The following is a 19,984-nucleotide window of genomic DNA, read 5'->3' as shown; positions in this document are numbered from 1 at the left end:
ACATAAACAGTCACATATTCTTCATAAAAATCCGACTCAAACGCGCATCATTTGTCTTATTTTTTTCCGTGTACTTACAGTAGAAGAGACCTGATGTATGATAATCGAGTCTTATAACAAAATAATTCGCGAAGACCTTTGAAGAGACCGAGCGCATTTACGCAATATCATTAACTAGTTTATCTAATTTTACATTTAGTTCATTTTTGCATCTGAACGTTTTAATAGCTTTTAAAAGCGCTTTTCTGCATTACTGAACAGTAGGCTACTTTTTATATTATCATGTTTCCCTTTACATGGTATGAAACACGATAAAAAGTATGCATTGGTGTTTAATACATTTCACTGAGAATTTGTATAATATGTTATACTTGTACTAAGGAAATAAAATCATATTGTGAGTGTAAATATTCATAAATTCGAGGAGTTTCTGAGGTGTTTGTCATCGGCAAAATGCGCAGTTTCTTTGTTGCCGATTAAAAACCGTTGGCTATGTGATTGTTTAAAATTGACATTTTTTTCTACTTATTATTAATTAATTTTTTGCCTACATTTACTCAAATAATATCAATGTGAAAATATAAGTAAATCATACTTCAAGTTAGGCGTAAAACTAACACATTTTTTATGTCAAATAGAAATAATAATAATTTGAAATATGCAATTATTACAGTTTTAAAAACTTAAATATATTACTCTGACCTTTTTAAATATATTGACTAAAATAATCTGTAAATGTAATACTTATATTATTAAGGCGTATACATCAAATAATTTATGTACATTTTACACAAAATATCTGTTCTATTTTTAGTAATTTATTTTCCAACTAAAAAAATCGCATTACTGCATTAAGAGATTTTATTAAGTTACTTGAATCATTTATTTTAGAGATATTTACAAAGCCACTGAATCAATTTTAACAGTGTGTAGCTACATTATGACCTTACGGTAGACTATTATTAAATGCATATAAATAAAAATATGTAAAACTAAATAAAAAAGATATCATACACGGACTGTATGTAAGCATACGTTTTCTTGTTCGGTGCACGTGGGTTTAAATGCCGTTTTTCTAAAGAAGAATTTTAAAACTTTATTGGTGGTAGTTGAGAAGAATTCCTTTTTCCATTTCTAAATCATTTTGAGCGCAATATAAATATATCATATTGTTATTCTTATTATATAAGAATACGCAATTTTTACAACATTTTTAACATATATAAAATATACGTTAAGCATGTTGTGTGTATTTCCTAATTACAAGCTTTTGATGAAATTGCACCAAAACTAAACGTGCATAAAAACATAAAGTCATTTAAATAAGCGAAAAATCTTTTTTATGAGCTCAAAATTTTGAATATAATGTGCTATTGCTGAAAATTGCCCATCTCTAAAGGAGAATATTCATCTTTAAAGTTTAAGAAACAAAAAAGTACTGATAAGCATTCTCAAACATATATATTCTGCAAGCACTCATTTATCCATAATGATGTTATTTATTTTTTAATAACATATTGTCGCTGTCGGGCAAAGATACTCTCTGGACACCAAGACCATGTCTATGGGTTCAAGAATAACAAAATATTGGCCATTTGAAACTCGAAAGTCATCACTTTATTTTGTCCCATTGTTTTCCATTTTGCGTGTGGTAAAACTCCTGTGCCCGTCGTTCAAATTCATTGAAATTTCGTTCACTTGTAGTTTAGCAAGTATGTGTAATACAATTTCAATAATGTTTTTACACTGCACATCGTCTGAGGAAATCCGAAGTTGCGTCGAGGGGAACCAAGCTGACAGCCGCGACAGCAGAGATTGTCACGTACCTACAAAAGGGTACTGGAAAAAGTTTGCATCTGACCTGCAGCGATATCATTCTGGCTTGATGGGATGTCAGCCAGCGAGAGTCCTCTGATTCTGACCTTGTTCTTTTACTCCTCAGAGTCTAAAACCAGGAGGCCATATTAAGTATTAGAGCAGCTATGGTTGCGCGTTTCACACACCTCTCCAAACCACGTTGTTAACACCATGCTTGTTCGACTTCATGCGGCGCCGCAAGAACCGACAGCGGGATGACGTCAGAGTACCGCGAGAATGATTCAAGAAATCATATTTCGCCTCGCTCTCGCGATACTGTGACGTCTTCCGGCTGTCGATTCTCGGGGCGCCGCATGAAGTCGAACAAGCCTATTGACAGCAGCAAAAGCTACGCATGCGCTTTTAACTTGTAAAACTCAATGGTGTATGGGTAATGTAGTCTCTGCTCTCGGTGGGACGAATTAGGTAGCTATTGTGAAGGGCGCTTTGAAAAGCGGCAGCGCAGCCAAATAATTAAATTAAGCCTCTGATTTAAACAGATGTGCAAATGAGCGTTCTGGTACGCTAGAAGTACGTTCTGGACGCAGGGAGAGTGGTACGCTCAAGAGCTATATTTGGAAGTGGCGGTACTGAGTACTGGCGCCTACCGGCCCACATTAAAGCACTGGTGGTAGCAAAGGTAGACGGCCCTTTAAAAAGCAAAAGAAAGCTGATAAAAATGAGAAACCTACACTGAAATAAATTGGAGTAGGATTTAGGCTACTTAACAAAATCTAAACATTTTTCACTCAGAAATTGCTAGTAAATATAAAAAAATTATCAGCAGCTTTAACTTTATTACTTTTTTAATTTTAATTCACTCTTTGTTTCAGCGATGTTTATAAATGTACTATATTTTTGCATTTTGATGACAAACTGTTCAACACTGAAAAGAAACTAATGTAATCTTCCTGATTTAATCACGTAAAACACAAGTCTAAACACAAGCACCACTTTTCTGAATGATGATAATCACAAACATCCCAGAGTTTGTAAACCAATTGTTTGTAAAACATATTTAATGCTAACTTTACTTAAAAATTCAGAAAATATTTTTTACAGTGTATAAATAAAAAGACATGAAGGAAGATAATTCCAAAATGTAATCAATTGTACATGGTTTAGCTGCTTGTTTTAGCAGCTACCAGTGACACAGAGTCAAGAAATTAAAAACCACCCACCCCTAGGTCTGCCAATTCTTTGCCAACCCCCAATGCTAATCGATCACCTCATCAAAGAAAACCGGTTTATCCAGTTTTCACCAGCGTGTTGGGTTTTAATATCAACCCTTGCAGTTTCTTTGTTAAAATGTAATTTAAGCAAATAGGCCTAATACATACGCTGTATGTTATTTTAAATGAATGTTTATAACTTATAAAATTAAGTGGATATCAGGTAACTTAATTTGACATATGTTGATATAACCTACACTGTAAAAAATCAAATTAATGAAATGTTGGACGGGCAAAAATATATAAGTTAAACCAATTTTTTTGTTTGAGCTAGTTGAGAAGACATATTATTTTAAGTCTAGATAAATCTGTGTTTAAAACATTAAATGAATGGTTATTTTCAAATCCAGTCAACATTCAGAATGGCTAATGTTGACTGAACTAATTAAGACAAATCAGGTAAATATGTGGAGTTATGACAGCTATGTTTTCTGACAGCAAAATGCTCCTAATATTACTGTTATTTGGTCACAAAATGTAATTGTAAGAGTTGTTCAGGCGTGAATGTATGTGCTTAAAGTTTAAATATGCGGTCGGTTAATAAAGATACGGAGATGAGCTCCATATGAGCTCCAGAAAATCACCAGCGCTTAAGCGCTCACACCCCGCCCAGCGCAGCCTCGCCTCGGCAAGCGCATCAGAAATCGACTGCTGGCTCTGATATCTCTGTGGCGTTTAAACGTGATTTAATTCATTTTAATTTCTCATACTTAACAATGAAAGGGTTATGTTTTAACCCTTGTTGCTCATGTTGCTGGTACTTTGCCTTAAAGAGTCAAAGGGCGTTTCTATGTGGCGCTGCGCAGACTGTTCGGCAACGAAGACATCAAAGTACCGCGAGAGCAAGTCGAAATGTTACAAATGGTCCGACTTTACCTTTGCTCTCGCGGTACTCTGATGTCATACGCCGACAAGTCAGCGCCGCACCATTTAAAGTCGAACACACAAAGCGTCAAGGCAGGGCCGCTGGAAGTCATTTTGAACAGGGGGTGCTGTGAATTTTTTTACCAAAAAACCTATGAGCCTATAGGCCTATTTAAAATACATTTTAAAAATAAATATATTGAGATTTACTACTTTATTGTCATATACACTTCAGGGCACACAGCCAGGGTCTGAAACACACAGACATCATCAGTTCTCAGATGAATATGCGCTATTAATCAGAAGCAAAAATACTTATCCCAGGGGGAATTACTTTCGTTACAATTTACATACAACATATAATATTATAACAACATATAATATTAATTAAACTTCACAATTTTCAATGTCCATGCGGACGAACATATTTTACTTTCGTTTTTAAGTTAGAATCACACGACAGATGTAAAACATTCTCACATTAACATACCTAGTATATTTTTATATAGATCTTTTTTTTTACTAAATAGTACTATTACTGTCTTTTTTAAACTTATAAATAATTCATAATTTGAACAAAAATAATGATGGGTTTAGTTCTGATATTGTATACTTTTATAAAGAAATACATGGTGTATAATTACATTTTTAGAATAGGCTTTATATAAGGTTTGTACTGTAAAAATACTCTATTTGTTACAAACAAAAGATAAAGAATTTACAAACGTGTGGAGAGCCATTTCAGCACTTGGACAGCGAAATGTTTTTTTTTAAAGAATTACTTACTTTCTCATCTTACCATATCTACAGGTGCAGAGTCATTATATACAATAAATCCGTTGGGTAGCATTTAAAAAAAAAACATTTAAAAGTAGATGCATTTGTTTAAAGCAAAGCATTTATTTACTTAGCTTACAGATGAACTTACAGATGAAGCAGCTATTTAAGCCTTCTAACCTCTCATAATTGGTCATCATTTATGTCCAAGAGACTCAATAATAATCTGTTACATTTTAATCCTTTAATTTTTCATATTAAAAAGCGTTTTTGTGCTGCTGCGCATCCATGTATGTAATAAACAAACCCGCGTTGTCATTCCGTTAATACGCATATTATCAATGCGCTCTTTACTCGCGCAGAAAAACTCGCGTTTTCATGAGCTAGGGGACGAATGTCCAGGAAGTTCAGTATTTCTGTGTGGGCATGCATCAGGGGAAGGTGTGTGAGTCTTTTCTGGGTCATGGTGCTGCTTACCAATGTCTTCAAAAGACGCAAGGCAAAGAAAGTGCGCTCGGATGAGGCCACGGATAGGCACAGACAGTAATGAAATTAAAATCCAAAATACACGTAATAACCTACGTGTGTCAAAAATAATTTCCTAAAATATTCATAAGTAATATATCAATTGTGCAAAATATTTGTACTTAAAAAAATATATTTCTCGCTTTCCCGCGACCATGCTTCAAGGTCTGAAGGAAAGGATACCTGCCCGGATCCCACGCACGCATCTGCAGTTATATACATTTTACAAAACCAGTATTCATTAGATTTTAAGAACTTTTTTGCCACTTTTAAAACTGTAAAACTAAATAAAAAAGATATCATATGCCGATTGAGCATGTAAGCATATGTTTTCTTGTTCGCTCCACGCAACACGGGTTTAAACGCCGTTTTTTTTCTAAAGAATAATGTTTTAACTTTATTGGTGGTGGTTGAGAATAATTTATATTGCAGAATAATGTATATTGCATTTTAGCGCAATATAAATGTATCATATTGTTATTCTTAATATAAAAGAATACTAATATATTTTTTACAACATTTTTAACTTTAAAACATACATATAAAGATGCTTTGTACAATAGCTTTGCTTCTGACAACAATTTTCTGTAATAAATCAGTAAATCAACCACAAAATGTGTTGAAAGTGGCTAATAAAATGCTTGTCAATTCAAACAAAGGTGTATAAAACCGCTTTAATTAACAATAACTAAACTGTGCTCTTTTGCATACCTCTACTTTTCTCATGTCTTTCTTTATACCAACTTTATCTTTTTAAAATCTTGCCACTTTTAGAAATAATTTGTTTGCATTTATTGTATACTGCACACTTTATTTGCATCAACTATACCCATAATAACATTTTCTACGTTTTTCTTTCAATAAAAATAAACATATTTATTATTGTCTTAACTTAAAACTTTGTTTTTTAATATATATATTAGATTTTATATAAATACGTTTTAAAAGTGTTGACTGCGAACGTCTGAGATAAGATATCTGGAAGGACCTATAATATACGCCTATAATATATGTACGTTTTAAATTAAAATGTCTGTTCTATTTCTAGCCATTTATTTTGTTTTGACCAACTAAAAAATACATAAGTGACATTAAGAGATTTTATAAAGTTACTTTAATCCATTATTTTAGTAATATATTTACAAAGCCACTGAATATTTTTACTGTTATGAATAACGGCTAAAAGGATTAAAAAAAATCATAACACTGACTGCCTATATGCGCAAGAAAGGTATTATTAAAGTTTTAAATATGTCAAACTAAATAAAGATATCATATGCCCACTGTACAGTATGTAAGCATAGGCCCATGTTTTCTTGTTCGCTCTGCGTGGGTTTAAACGCCGTTTTTAAAGAATATTTTTTAAACTTTATTGGTGGTGGTTGAGAAGAATTCCTCTTTCCATATGTAAAGCAATTTAGCGCAATATACATGTGTCATATTATTGTTCTTAATATATTAAGAACAATAATACTAATATATTTTTACAACATTTTTAACTTTAAAACATGTATTTTTATACCACATGAATCTCTTTAAAATATTAATACTTTTAGAAAAACTGACATAATTATTAATATTATGAACAAACAATGAAACGGTGTCAAAATTCGACAACACAAATAATTAAGATATTCATTGTAAATAGAGTTAAGTGTATTAGGCTCACACTAAATTCTTTGTTGCACTTAGTATAAATGCCCATTGCACGTACAGTCATCTTAATATATGTATGCGCTGTTATGCTGGCAAGAAGTGGTTGACGTCACTTTGCTGTTTTAATAGAAATGTTAAATATTCAGCAATGCCCTTATTAACTTCTGGAAACAACCGCAATGACAACGCATATAAAAATGTAGTTTTTTATGCGCCACCTGGTGGATTTTCTGTGAAGCGAAACACATTAAGGGAAAAGGGAAAGTAGCCCCCCCGAAAACACTTGCAGAATTCTGCGTGACTCCGCGAGACGATTTGGCGAATGCCGCGGGAGAAAACGCGCGTTTTTAAAGGCCACATCTGTATGTAGATAAAATGGCTCACTTATGGTAATAAAAACGGTAACGCTTTAGATTACAGCCCGGAAAGTACTGGGTAAGTACAGCGTATGTTTCTGTAATTATAGTTTACTTATGAAGTACGTACGTGTAATTATAAGGGAACAATTTATAATATTTGGGGAAAAAAGGGGTAACAACCAGGAAAAATACAAATAATATATGCAGTAAAGTACTGCGTAAGTACAGCAAATTTACAGCATACATTTCTGTAATTATAGTGTACTTATAAAGTACATACATGTAATTTTAAGGGAACAATTTATAATATTTTCGGAACAAAGGGGTAACAAGTGCCACTTTAATTTACAGCTCGCAGATGTTGTATTTACTCTTTAACTACGTGAAACAAGGGGGTAACAAGTGCCACTTTAATTTACAGCCCGCAGATGTTGTATTTACTCTTTAACTACGTGAAACAAGGGGGTAACAAGTGCCACTTTAATTTACAGCCCGCAGATGTTGTATTTACTCTGTAACTACGTGAAACAAAAGGGTAACAAATGCCACTTTAATCTACAGCCCGCAGATTCTGAACTTACTCTGTAACTACGTGAAACAAGGGGGTAACAAGTGCCACTTTAATTTACAGCCCGCAGATTCTGTACTTACTCTGTAACTACGTGAAACAAGGGGGTAACAAGTGCCACTTTAATTTACAGCCCGCAGATTCTGTACTTACTCTGTAACTAAGTGAAACAAGGGGGTAACAAGTGCCACTTTAATTTACAGCCCGCAGATTCTGTACTTATTCTGTAACTACGTGAAACAAGGGGGTAAAAAAAATTTACTTAGACTGTAACAACACAAAACAGTAACTACAGAAAATACACTCTTAGAAAGGATGTGTTAATTTTTTACACATCTTTGTGTATTAAGTTTTTAACACATTATGTATCATTTCGTGTTAAAGTATAACACAAGTTGTGTTAAAAGTAACACAAAATGTTTTGTTTCCATAATAACACAGAGATGGGTGGATTTTGGGACAACGCATTTAGTGTGTCGTCCCAGAATCAACACTAATGTGTTGTTTTTAGCACATTCATTCTAAGAGTGTAGTTCTAGTTTTGCTTATTTTGTTTTCACCATAGTTGCCTTGCCTATTTTTAATTTTGCTTGATGACCCAACAAATTCCTGTACCCTTTTTCTTTCTTAAGGTAAGTAACCTTTATTGAAAATTCTAAATAAATTGCATCGTACTAATAAATAGCATAAACACATTAACTGAATTTCAAGTTTTGTTGTTTAGTAATCTAAAATACTTACTACATATATTATTTGTATTTTTCCTGGTTGTTACCCCTTTGTTCCCCAAATATTATAAATTGTTCCCTTATAATTACACGTACGTACTTCATAAGTATACTATAATTACAGAAACATACGCTGTAAATTCGCTGTACTTACGCAGTACTTTACTGCATATATTATTTGTATTTTTCCTGGTTGTTACCCCTTTGTTCCCCAAATATTATAAATTGTTCCCTTATAATAACACGTACGTACTTCATAAGTAAACTATAATTACAGAAACATACGCTGTAAATTCGCTGTACTTACGTAGTACTTTCCGGGCTGTACTCTAAGGCGTTACCATAAAAACAATACAGTTCATTATCTAAGGTCTTTATACACCACTGAAAATATAGTTATTATTATATATATGTATTATATGCATTTCTGTCTAGAGATCCTTCTAAAAGTTACACAATGCACCTTTAAGTACAGCATTTATTAACACTGCAAAAATGAGGTCTTCCACTTGGTTACATGATTTGACATTTTATTTTACTATACATTTTTATATTTTTCATTATACAATATAAGAAAACAAGAAGTTAGCACAACTATACAGAAAATAAGTTAACTGCAATGTTGTAGTCGAGTCAAGCTAATTCGAGTCCAAGTCCAGACCAAGAACAAACACTGTCAAGTCCAAGTCAAGTCCAAATCAATACTTAGTCCAAGACTAGGTCTTGATTCAGACTCGACAGTTTTGGTCTTGATCTGGACTCGACTTTAGAAGTTTTATCAGTAACAACATAAACAAACTGCTTTTGTGGCCCAAACCTAACTTCTGGTAGATTTCCACAAATAATCAGAGACAACAGGGTCCTTCTAGAGTAGATTATTTTTAATAACAAGCAAAAAATATATAGCCAGTAAAGTAACTTAGTTCAAAATCTTTGCTAAAGCGTTTCGACCATTGCCCTGAGCTAACGTTAATGTGTAAAATCCTTAATCCTCGGGCTATGGATCCTTAAAGGTGACATAGAATGATTGAACGGGGTATTTATCCATGTTCTGTAATGTGAAATGTAGACAACAAAATTTTGGTTGGGTCTATAGTGCCTTAAAAGCTTTCTAAAAACCTCTCTCAGAAAGCTAAATTAGGTTGGGGATTTTAAACGTGTGGTTTTGCACCTATTTGGCATCCCTTCGGGCTTAACTGGCATCCTCATTATAAAATGCAAGCACTTGATGCTGATTGGCTGCCTTTGCTGCAGAAGAATGTAAACTTCGCTGTCTTCAGAACATGGACAGACCAAAATTTTAAAGATAGAAAAGCACAGTTCAGAACGCGGCTCACCATTTCGCCTTGAACTTCGCAAACACTGCTGAAATGTACTTCTCGTTGGAGGCGAGAGGCCAGATGTATGCTAATTATTTTAAAGGGGAGGGAATTAAATGAGAGTGGGGGGCAGTGAGATGCATTTTACGTAACATGCAGATTGGGCCATTTTCTGGCGAACATTTCTAAAGGAGTTATTTCTATGAAACGAAGATGTTCAGAATGTCTAGCACTTTAGTTAAAACATATTTTCATTCTTTGTCCCCTTTAAATTCTTTCCTGTCTGCCAAATGTCCCTTGTCTTTAGGAAACCAAAACATTCCTTTATTTACCACAAGGTATTTGTTACAGATGTCAGTTTAGTCGCTAGCCAAAACAACAAACAAGCACGGACCGGAAGATAACTTCGGGCCAGGCGTGTAACTGCGGCAAAGCACAAGTGTCTGATGAAACCATCTATAACACTGGTTACCTGGGACAAAGGTTGACCAATACACCACAGATTGACCAATTAACATCAAGCATTCCTTATAGCCATATACTACAATTTTGAAATGTGGATGTTAACAATATTTTAACAATTGACAGATTAATTACTGTCATAAAATTACACCCTACTTGCCGAAAACAGACTAAACATTAAGGCAACATTTATACAACATCAATCTAAACATGTTCACATCATTAAGTTCAAGCTTGCAGCTATTCATCAAATATCATCTATGACTTCTGGATATTCACTCTGCTTGACTCATAAAGAATAAACAAGCTGCTATCAATATTGATGAAAATGTTTCCAGCGGCGCAAAACTAAATCTAAATCAAAACCTTAAATTTACACTTTTCAGTGTTTCTCAGATCTTTAAACAGAAGTGAGAAAAAGGCAGAGAAATATGACAAATATTTTAAGAAAGAGACGACAATGTTGTAATTGCTATAAGAGGCAGAGCATAAAAAATATTAAAACACATAAAAGCAAATGACCGGCTGATTGAGGAAACTTTTAAATGGTAGACTTTAAAGAAAAGATTGTTTGGCATCTTACTGTCATATGCATATAGACTTATAGAGGATCCACAGGGTCACTGTCAGAAAGTGGCATTGTGGAATAAAAAGGTACTACTGAAAATGTATGAGTGCAGGACTATTGCCCAGTGGGATGTTTTATTTATAAAGACGTGACCGCAGCGTCACGGTGACCTTTGCTGTCATTGGCCAGTCCATTACTGTAGGAGAGTTACAAAACACATTCACGTTCATCTTCTTTTGTAGCTGATGATGAAAAACAAGTTCCCTTGTGTTAGTCCGCCCTTAAGATTTAATGACGTATTTAAATCACAACGCTGTCTGTGAGAAATGGACATTGTTTATGGTAAGAAGGTAATGCAGATGGGTAATGGACCAAGCATGGCATTTTGTATCAGTCTAAGCTTTCAAAAGACACTGTGTCATTGAGTCTGCTGGGTTGTGTCCAGAAGATACGTTACAACATTACCTTGACTATCTTTGAAACAAACAAGATTCTCAAAACATACCGCCCTCAACTCATCATTGAGCTTACCACACAACCCCACATACAAGTTAACAAACTCCAAACCATCTGACCAGCTACCACTAAGAAAATAACGAATAAACTAGAAAGGTCTAAAAGAAAAAGATGGAAAACACTTACAGCTGCCAAACTTAAGTGGGCAAGCATGGGCATCCATAGGAAAATCCTCCAGATGCATGGGACACTCAGCATGGATGGTTAATCTGTACAGGGAAAGAACAACAAGGGATTTAAAGTCAACACAAAACTCTAATAGAAGATATTTTTTTTTGTTGGGAAAATCTGATTTTATTCAATTTAGGAATTGACTGGATGCTGTAAAACAGACATTACATACCCAAATGGGGCCAGACGTAAATGTTAGTTTGCAATATATTGGGGACATTTAGAAAGGCTGCATTATCTACAACAGAATATCTAAACAAATATGCGTTTACAATTGGCTAACATTACCCATTAGCCCACACATTAGCTAAAAGCTGCTTTAATATAGGTATAGCATTGCATTAGCATTGCATTAGCAGCACAATGGCTGTGGGTTCAAACCCAAGGTAGCACAGATACTGATAAAATGTATACATTGCATGCATTGTAAAGTGCTTTGAATAAAAGTGTCAGCACAATAATATAAATGTAAGCTAAAATGTAACTCATTTCAAAATTATATTTTAATGAAAGATTATAAAGATAACATTTTTAGTCTTTGGAAGCGAATTTTTAATTCATGTTGGCTTAATACAAAGATGAAGAACTGCTGAGTCAAACATGCATATTTTGGTTTAATCCCTTTGACGAATGTGGGGAATTAATTCACACCATCTAAAAAAGATCATCTCAATCCATATTTCAATCTTACACCTTGCTAAATAAACATAGTCATGTATAAGGTATAATTGCTTAAAAGCAATTATTTTACCCAAAGTGTTACAAAAAACAAACAGACAAAGAATCTAGCAGACAATGTCCTGTGTGAGTACAACATACGAGCCCTCGCTGGAAATTAGATGAGTCACAAGCCGACAGCTCCTATGGCGTGGGGTAAATTGACCTATAAATAGATTCCTGAAGCTTTTAATTAGCTAGAATCAAGGCGTGATCCATTGCGGTGAATCAAAGTTGTCTCTCAGACAGTTTAATAGATGTGAGATGCCGTTAGCTTGTTTCGCATTCACTCAGTTAACGTCTGCGCAGAACCACAGGTGGCAATATCGTTCACTTCCATGACGAACGGTCTCGTCTGAATTTGCAGACGTTCCTCCTTGACTGTCTGCAAGGCCGTGGCATTGAAATTGGAGGTGAAACTGTGCCATCGTGTCTATGATGTTCTAAAGCTATAAGAGGGATGTGACCAGCGTTGCCAAGTGCACTTGGGCCACTTGTAAATGTTTCCGCCGATTGTTTTTGGCCTACGGGTTAAAGACGGAAGGATTTTGTTCATAAGCTATTGGTATTTGGATTGTGAATGGTCACTGGGAGGGTTTTTGCGTATCTGGCAACCCGGGAAGTGACATACATTTTCTCAGAAGAGGTCAGCGGATGTGCGTCTGTGTGTTATGGGTACATCAAGTACTAAGTGCCAGAGTGAATGAGTGTGCGAGAACAGTAAAGGTCACTACATTAGACTTCACGAAACGTGGCATAAAAACGTGACTTTACAAAGTCGGTGTATCAAGGGTATAAGGAAAAACATTTGCACATACTGTCATTGTGTTCGCACGTTGTTTTATAAATAAGTAAGCCTATAATTTATATACAAATGAGGTGCATGGGGGCCAGTGGTTCACCTCAAGGGGCTCAGGTTTTTCCAGGAAAGTAGCTGAACAGTCTTTTATAAATCTGATATTTACTCTTTAGAGATATAAAGGATGTAATACTACCCTACAGATACTCAAGATTAACATGAGATTAGCAGAAACACTGTGCGTTACATGACCTTTAAAAGAACTACAACTACTTACACTGCATGCTCAGTGCGTTTAATGCCTGGATAAAAAGGATTGTGGACGCTTCTGTTTTGTTTTTTGCCCCCTTAATGCTCATTCATATTTTGCTACATACTCCAAATCACTAGAGAGTGCGACAGGCAGCTTGCATTACAGCATTAATTCAGTGAGCCCATGTGTGCACGCAGGCACGTAGCTCAGCTGGACGCATGCACGACGCTGCGGCTGTTTTACTGCCCATTTGTCAGTTTCACGGTCAGCGAGCGTCGCAGTTCTCCCGGGCAGTTGGGTTCCCCTGGGCTTTTCCTCTGTCTCAGGTTCTCTGAGCTTCTGCGCCTCTTTCTCATCTCCTCAATAACGGATTGACCCAATGGTCTCGAACGCATTACCTGCTCCCCAAGCAGCTCTGCCAAAGCCAGCATCAGGGATTTGCTTTCAGTAGTATCTACCTGGGCGTAGCGACATACAGGCGGGGGGCAAAATTAACTTCTTTGTTATAGACTGAGGCATGATTTGCCTTTAAGTGGCATTATTTGATTCAAATAATGTTTTGTTTCTAGTGTGGTATAGCACATTCGTCTCAAGGCCATTATTTGCATGTCTCAATTTGGTCTCTGACTTGTTTTGGTCTTAGACTTAGATGATTCAGATTTTAATTTAAGACTGGTCAAGACCACAAATGTAGGGATATCACTAAATTGCTGGAGCCCTGTCTGATTTATTTGTTATCATCATTAAACACCCCACTTAATTCTGATTAAAGATGTTAATTTCAGCTTATTTTGATCCAATTTCAGCTCCTCATAAAACAAAAACAAAAAAATCCCACACATAACATTCACCTCTTTAATGACTTAGGCAAGGGAAGTAATAATACTAGATCACTCCTATTCGTAATCACTAAAGCTGTTATTTACTACAGGTTTTAAGATTCACACGAGCCCTCCAACCCAGCGGAGCTCTGAGTTATGGACTCTCCAACATTTCTGAAATAAACAATCCGGCTACATTTCTTATTTACATCTTGGGTAAATATCCTGGCCTCACCAAGCTAAATTTATGGAGCTAATCTTTATGTGAAATTATGTTTTTAATGTCAGCTGCGGAATTTCAATTGTGAATGTTTTTGTTTCTGTTAAATGTCTTATGAATAAATTATACATTAAGAAGCAGTTCATTATTCACTATTAAATGTGAACTTGCGCTGGCGCCTTACATGTTTTATGTGGGGTTTCCTCACAAAATTTATATTTTCTCAGAACAGGTTTGTGTTTGTATTGCTGACATTGGTCCTCAGTTTCCTGGCTTGAGAGATTTTCATTATTTATTTGTGGATTTGTGGAAAAGTGAGGAGGCATCAATTACAGGACTGAGAAGCACCCACACTGTTATGCTGAAGAGCTGTTTAGCTTTTTATCTTCTCTTGACTGTGTATGTTTAGTCTCGACGCAGCACAAAGCAAAAACCATGGCCGCTTTGAATGACCAAGGACTGCAAAGAGTCCATATGAATAACACGTAAAGCAACCAGTCAAAGGAAATGTCCACAATAACAGAACTGTTTGCAAGCAGTAAATTAATAATTCACAAATGTCTCTGAAGTTCATAACAACAAAGGCAAACACATTAAAGGAGATTTTTTTTAGACGTCAAATAAATCTTTGGTGTCCCCAGAGTATGTATGAGAAGTTTTACCATATAGATAATTTATTATAGCTTGTTAAAATTGCCACTTTGTAGGTGTGAGCAAAAACATGCTATTTTGGGTGTGTCTTTTTAAATGCAAATGAGCAGATTAAGGGGCAGTATTATCCCCTTCTGACATCAGAAGGGGAGCCAAATTTCAATGACCTATTTTTTCACATGCTTGCAGAGAACGGTTTACCAAAACTAAATTACTGGGTTGATCTTTTTCACAGTTTTTAGGTTGATAGAAGCACTGGGGACCCAACCATAGCACTTAAACATGGAAAAATTCTGATTTTCATGATATGTCCCCTTTGAAATATCTCTCTTAGATTCCACTGATTGCATCAAGCAAAACTCTCAAGTCCCAATTGCATACTACCCATCCTAAATAGTATTCGAAATTAGAATTAGTATGTCCCATATAGTAGTATGTTGAAATGAGTATCCAAGTTCTTGGTTGGTTTAGTGTTTCCAGTGAAAATTGGTCCATGCACACTCAATCGAATGGTATTACCTAAAACTCACTGCAAGAGGGCAAAGATGCTTTGTACAGTATCTTGATGTTTGAGTTTTTTTAGGATCACAGTATTGTCAAGGCAACAGTCGTCACTTCTGTTTCACATTAGTATGTCCCTGCGATTGCATGTTATCTACTTTCCATTACAAAAACAGCACATACTATTCGGGCATAAGAAGCCAGCTTTAGTGAATTTTTTAAAACTTGAGACTTCAATTGGTGCAATCCATTGGTTTACGTATGTTAGTTTTTCAAATTAAAAGCACTTGCTCTTTAATTTCATATTCGGCTTTTATGAAGCAAATAAAGTTTGCTATATTAGTAAGAAAATGTATTTTAAGTACAACTCCAAATCAGAAAAAAGTTGGGACACTGCAGAAATTGTGAGTAAAAAAGGAATGGAATAATTTACTAATCTCATAAACGTATATTTTATTTACAATAGAATATAAATAACATATCAAATGTTGAAAATTAGACATTTTGAAATGTCATGCCAAATATTGGCTCATTTTGGATTTCATGAGAGCTACACATTCCAAAAAAAGTTGGGACAGGTAGCAATAAAAGGCCGGAAAATGTAAATGTACATATAAGGTACAGCTTAAGGATTAATTTGCAACTTATTAGGTCAATTGGCAACATGATTGGGTATAAAAAAGCCTGTCAGAGTGGCAGTGTCTGTCAGACGTCAAGATGGGCAAAGAATCACCAATTCCCCCAATGCTGCAGCGAAAAATAGCTTTCTGAGTTTCTCAGAGAAAAATTGCAAAGAGTTTGAAGTTATCATCATCTACGGTGGATAATATCATCAACAATCTCTGTGCGTAAGGGTCAAGGCTGGAAAACCATACTTGATGCCCGTGATCTTCGGGCTCTTAGACGGCACTGCATCACATACAGGAATGCTACTGTAATGGAAATCACAACATGGGCTCTGGAATACTTCCAGAAAACATTGTCGGTGAACACAATCCACCGTGCCATTCGCTGTTGCCAGCTAAAACTCTATAGGTCAAACAAGAAGCCATATCTAAACGTGACCCAGAAGCGCAGGCGTTTTCTCTGGGCCAAGGCTCATTTAAAATGGACTTTGGCAAAGTGGAAAACTGTTCTGTGGTCAGACGAATCAAAATTTAAAGGTATTTTAGGAAAACTGGGACATAATTTCATCCAGACATAAGAGGGCAATAACAACCCAAGTTGTTATTAGCGCTCATTTCAGAAACCTGCATCTCTGATGGTTTGGGGTTGCATGAGTGCATGTGGCATGGTCAGCTTAAACATCTGGAAAGGCACCATCAATGCTGAAGGTTTATCCAAGTTTTAGAGCAACATATGCTCCCATTCCGACGTCGTCTCTTTCAGGGAAGACCTTGCATTTTCCAACATGACAATGCCAGACCACATACTGCATCAATTACAACGTCAAGACTGCGTAGAAGAAGGATCTGAATACTGAAATGGCCAGCCTGCAGTCCAGATCTTTCACCCACAGAAAACATTCGGCGCATCATAAAGAGCAAGATGCGACAAAGAAGACCTAAGACAGTTAAGCAACTAGAAGCCTGTTTTAGACAAGATGGGACAACATTCCTATTCCTAAACATTGGTCCTCCTCCAGCTGTTCCTTATATGCTTACATTTTTTTCCCACTGCAGTAAAATAAAGTCCATCAGTCACTTATCTTTACTTTCGTAGGCCACCTCTATTATTGTTGTCACATGATAAAAGCCAGTAAAAAGTGGTTACAGACCATTGCGAAAACCTTGACTCCTATTTGGCGCTTGCCACTTTCCAAGATTTCCTCGCAAGACCATCAAAGCTGCTTTTATTCCCCATCGAGGCTTTGCTTTTCAGTTCGAGTACACTAAAACCAAAAGCATTTAATGCTCTATTCTGTTTGTCCATGATTCAAAGAGGAGGCAGGTTGTGAAGGCTGCACTGCGGCTAGAACACAGCTGTCTCTCCTCCAGCTACGATCCTCTGTGCTGATTTGGGCAAGGTGAGAAACCCCTACAGCCTGCGAGGACGAGTGAAACCATCTGTCCATCCTACACCTCCGGCTAACTGTGCCCCAGGGCAGGAGAAGTGAGCTGTCTGAAAAGCGCCAGGCAAAAACTGGTGAACTGTGTAAAGTGTAGGATGGTTCTGTCAGAATTCATGAGATATTTTATTTTTGTAGTAGTATTCTGCAGCAAAGCTGTACTAATGTAGTTCTAGCAGTAAAACAGTTATTGTATAATGCATTGGATGTATAAAAGGGAAAGTTGTCTTTGTTCTGCTGAAGATATTTTGAGCAATGCTTTTAAGCAAACCATCTTTGAGACTTCCGTTGTGTTCATCAAAATAAAGAAATTTATACAGATTTGTAACAACTTGAAGTCAAGTGTCCATTTAAGTTGTTGTATTACTGACTTTCCAATGGACTTCATAAGTCCTTTTAACACAAATTAAAGCAAGGTTTTATGGAGGTACAACCTGTTCAGTAGCTTAGTCTGCTTTACAAAACAATAGTTGAAACAAAATGGAAAGCAAGGGAGCATTTTCTTCGTCTCAAGAGAGTTTGCTGATTTTTATGCATCTATAGGGTTCTCCATTACTGTGTGAACAGGACTATTTTAGGACATTTGCAGGATCTATTATATCTGCTATCGACCGACATAATGCAGTTTGACACGGAGATCTGTGCAGCAGAAGAAAATAAATGAGAAGCTGACGGTGATATTTCAGCGCAGCTCTCGGCAGACGCAGCAGACCGTGCAGACGTACAGATTGCTTAGTCATGGCGTCTGCACCTTTTCCTCTCTGTCTTTATTTTTCCCGAACTCTACTTCTGCAAGACCGTAGGACCTTTAACAGATTAATGAGATAAAGACAGCACCTACTGGGTAATCTGCCCCTACATAATGGTTATGATTTTCAGAGCACTGCAAATTCAATTTCACTTGCAAGGAGAGGAACACTGTGGGACCAACATTATTCAATAAGCACCCAGTAAGGTCCTTAAATGTTTTTGTCCTTTAGTCTTCAGAATCTTAAAGGGGGCATTCCACAAGACTTTCTTAAAGGGGGGGTTTAATGGTATTTCAAGCATTCTGACTTATTAACACAGTTATACAGTAGAGTTGTTTCCTCATGCTAAACGTAGGCAAAGTGTCAAAACAGCAGTTGGGCGTGTTTCAGAGTATTTCTGTGCCGAATGCACTTCGCCAGGGTTCGTACAAGTTTCGGCTAATTTTTTTCGATTACGGTTCTAACTGACGTTTCACGGGTTTTCGATACGTATCACTTCTTTATATGGGCTTCCGCCGGAAAACTTCCCCCTGAAAACCCCGCCCAGCCGTCAGTCAGCGGGAGACGCTAGAGCTTGCTAACAGCTTATCACGCCACTCAGCCTTGTTTAATTTCAAAACTCAACAATGGCACAACAAGAAGTGTGTTTTTGGATGTAAGGAGAAGACATCCAGCCTTATGGAAACAATGGATATAGTTTATTATCCGGATTAGCAGCGGAGTTTTGCGTGTGTGTTTGATGCGGTGGATTTTCAGAACCGGGTCATGATGAGTTACACGTGGTAAGTAAGACTTCTGTCTTATGTTGGAAATAGGCGCGTGTATATTATATAAATGACACGAACATGTAGTGAATCATAAGTTAAAACAGTGTTGTATAGTGTTGTATGACTCGTACTCGCTCCTCCCGTGTTATAACTCCTCCTTCTGCATTTTTTCGTACGTTATCGGAAAGATTCGGTAAAGCTAATCTTTCTTTTATAAATCTGATTAAACTAAAGACTCTTCAGAGATATAAAGGATGTCATACTACTCTATAGGTACTCCAGATTAATATCAGAAATGCAGAAACAGCGTGTGTTACGTGAGCTTTAAGATGTCAAATAAATCTTTGGTGTCCCCAGAGTAGAGGTGTGCAGGGGAGGCAGTATTTGTATCTGTATTAGTATCTGTAACAATCTTAAAATTATTTATATCTGTATTTGCATTCGGATGGAACCGGAAGTGGGTGGGTCTTAAACCTGAAGTTTGTCATATAACATAAAAATAGCATTTTAAATGCATTTTTGCTTTTTACTATAATTATAACTTAAATTACTGTAACTATTTATTTAAAAAATGTAATTAAAAAGACAAATAACTTGATTCTCGTTACTAATGCATTTAAAGCTAACTTCTCATTTTTAAAGCATCATACAGCTTGTGCCTATGTGCTATGCATCATTGTATTGTAGCTTTAAAATAACAAACTTGAAAGCACCTTGACAAAACTGTAAGCTAGATCACCTTTAAACGTTTATTGTGTCTGTCAGCACAATTCCATGTGGTCCATTCTGTCTAAATGATTGGGAGGTTTTCAGAAAAAATAAGTAGCCTACATTAA

General features: G+C 36.0%; 1 protein-coding gene across 1 annotated transcript in view; it reads right to left on the bottom strand.

Moving 5' to 3' along the window:
• The window catches only part of gabra3 (gamma-aminobutyric acid type A receptor subunit alpha3), a 211,946-nt gene that overhangs the window by 54,276 nt on the left and 137,686 nt on the right, over window positions 1–19,984 (bottom strand). The window contains exon 6 of the mRNA XM_065287272.1: window positions 11,558–11,640. Coding sequence (XP_065143344.1) covers window positions 11,558–11,640 — 83 coding nt within the window. The remainder of the gene's footprint in view (window positions 1–11,557; window positions 11,641–19,984) is intronic.

This window comes from Paramisgurnus dabryanus, chromosome 18 (genome assembly GCF_030506205.2).
Source record: "Paramisgurnus dabryanus chromosome 18, PD_genome_1.1, whole genome shotgun sequence".
NCBI classification, from domain to species: domain Eukaryota; kingdom Metazoa; phylum Chordata; class Actinopteri; order Cypriniformes; family Cobitidae; genus Paramisgurnus; species Paramisgurnus dabryanus.
The sequence above is the reverse complement of the archived record's forward strand: the minus strand, read 5'-3'. Positions and strand labels throughout refer to the sequence as shown.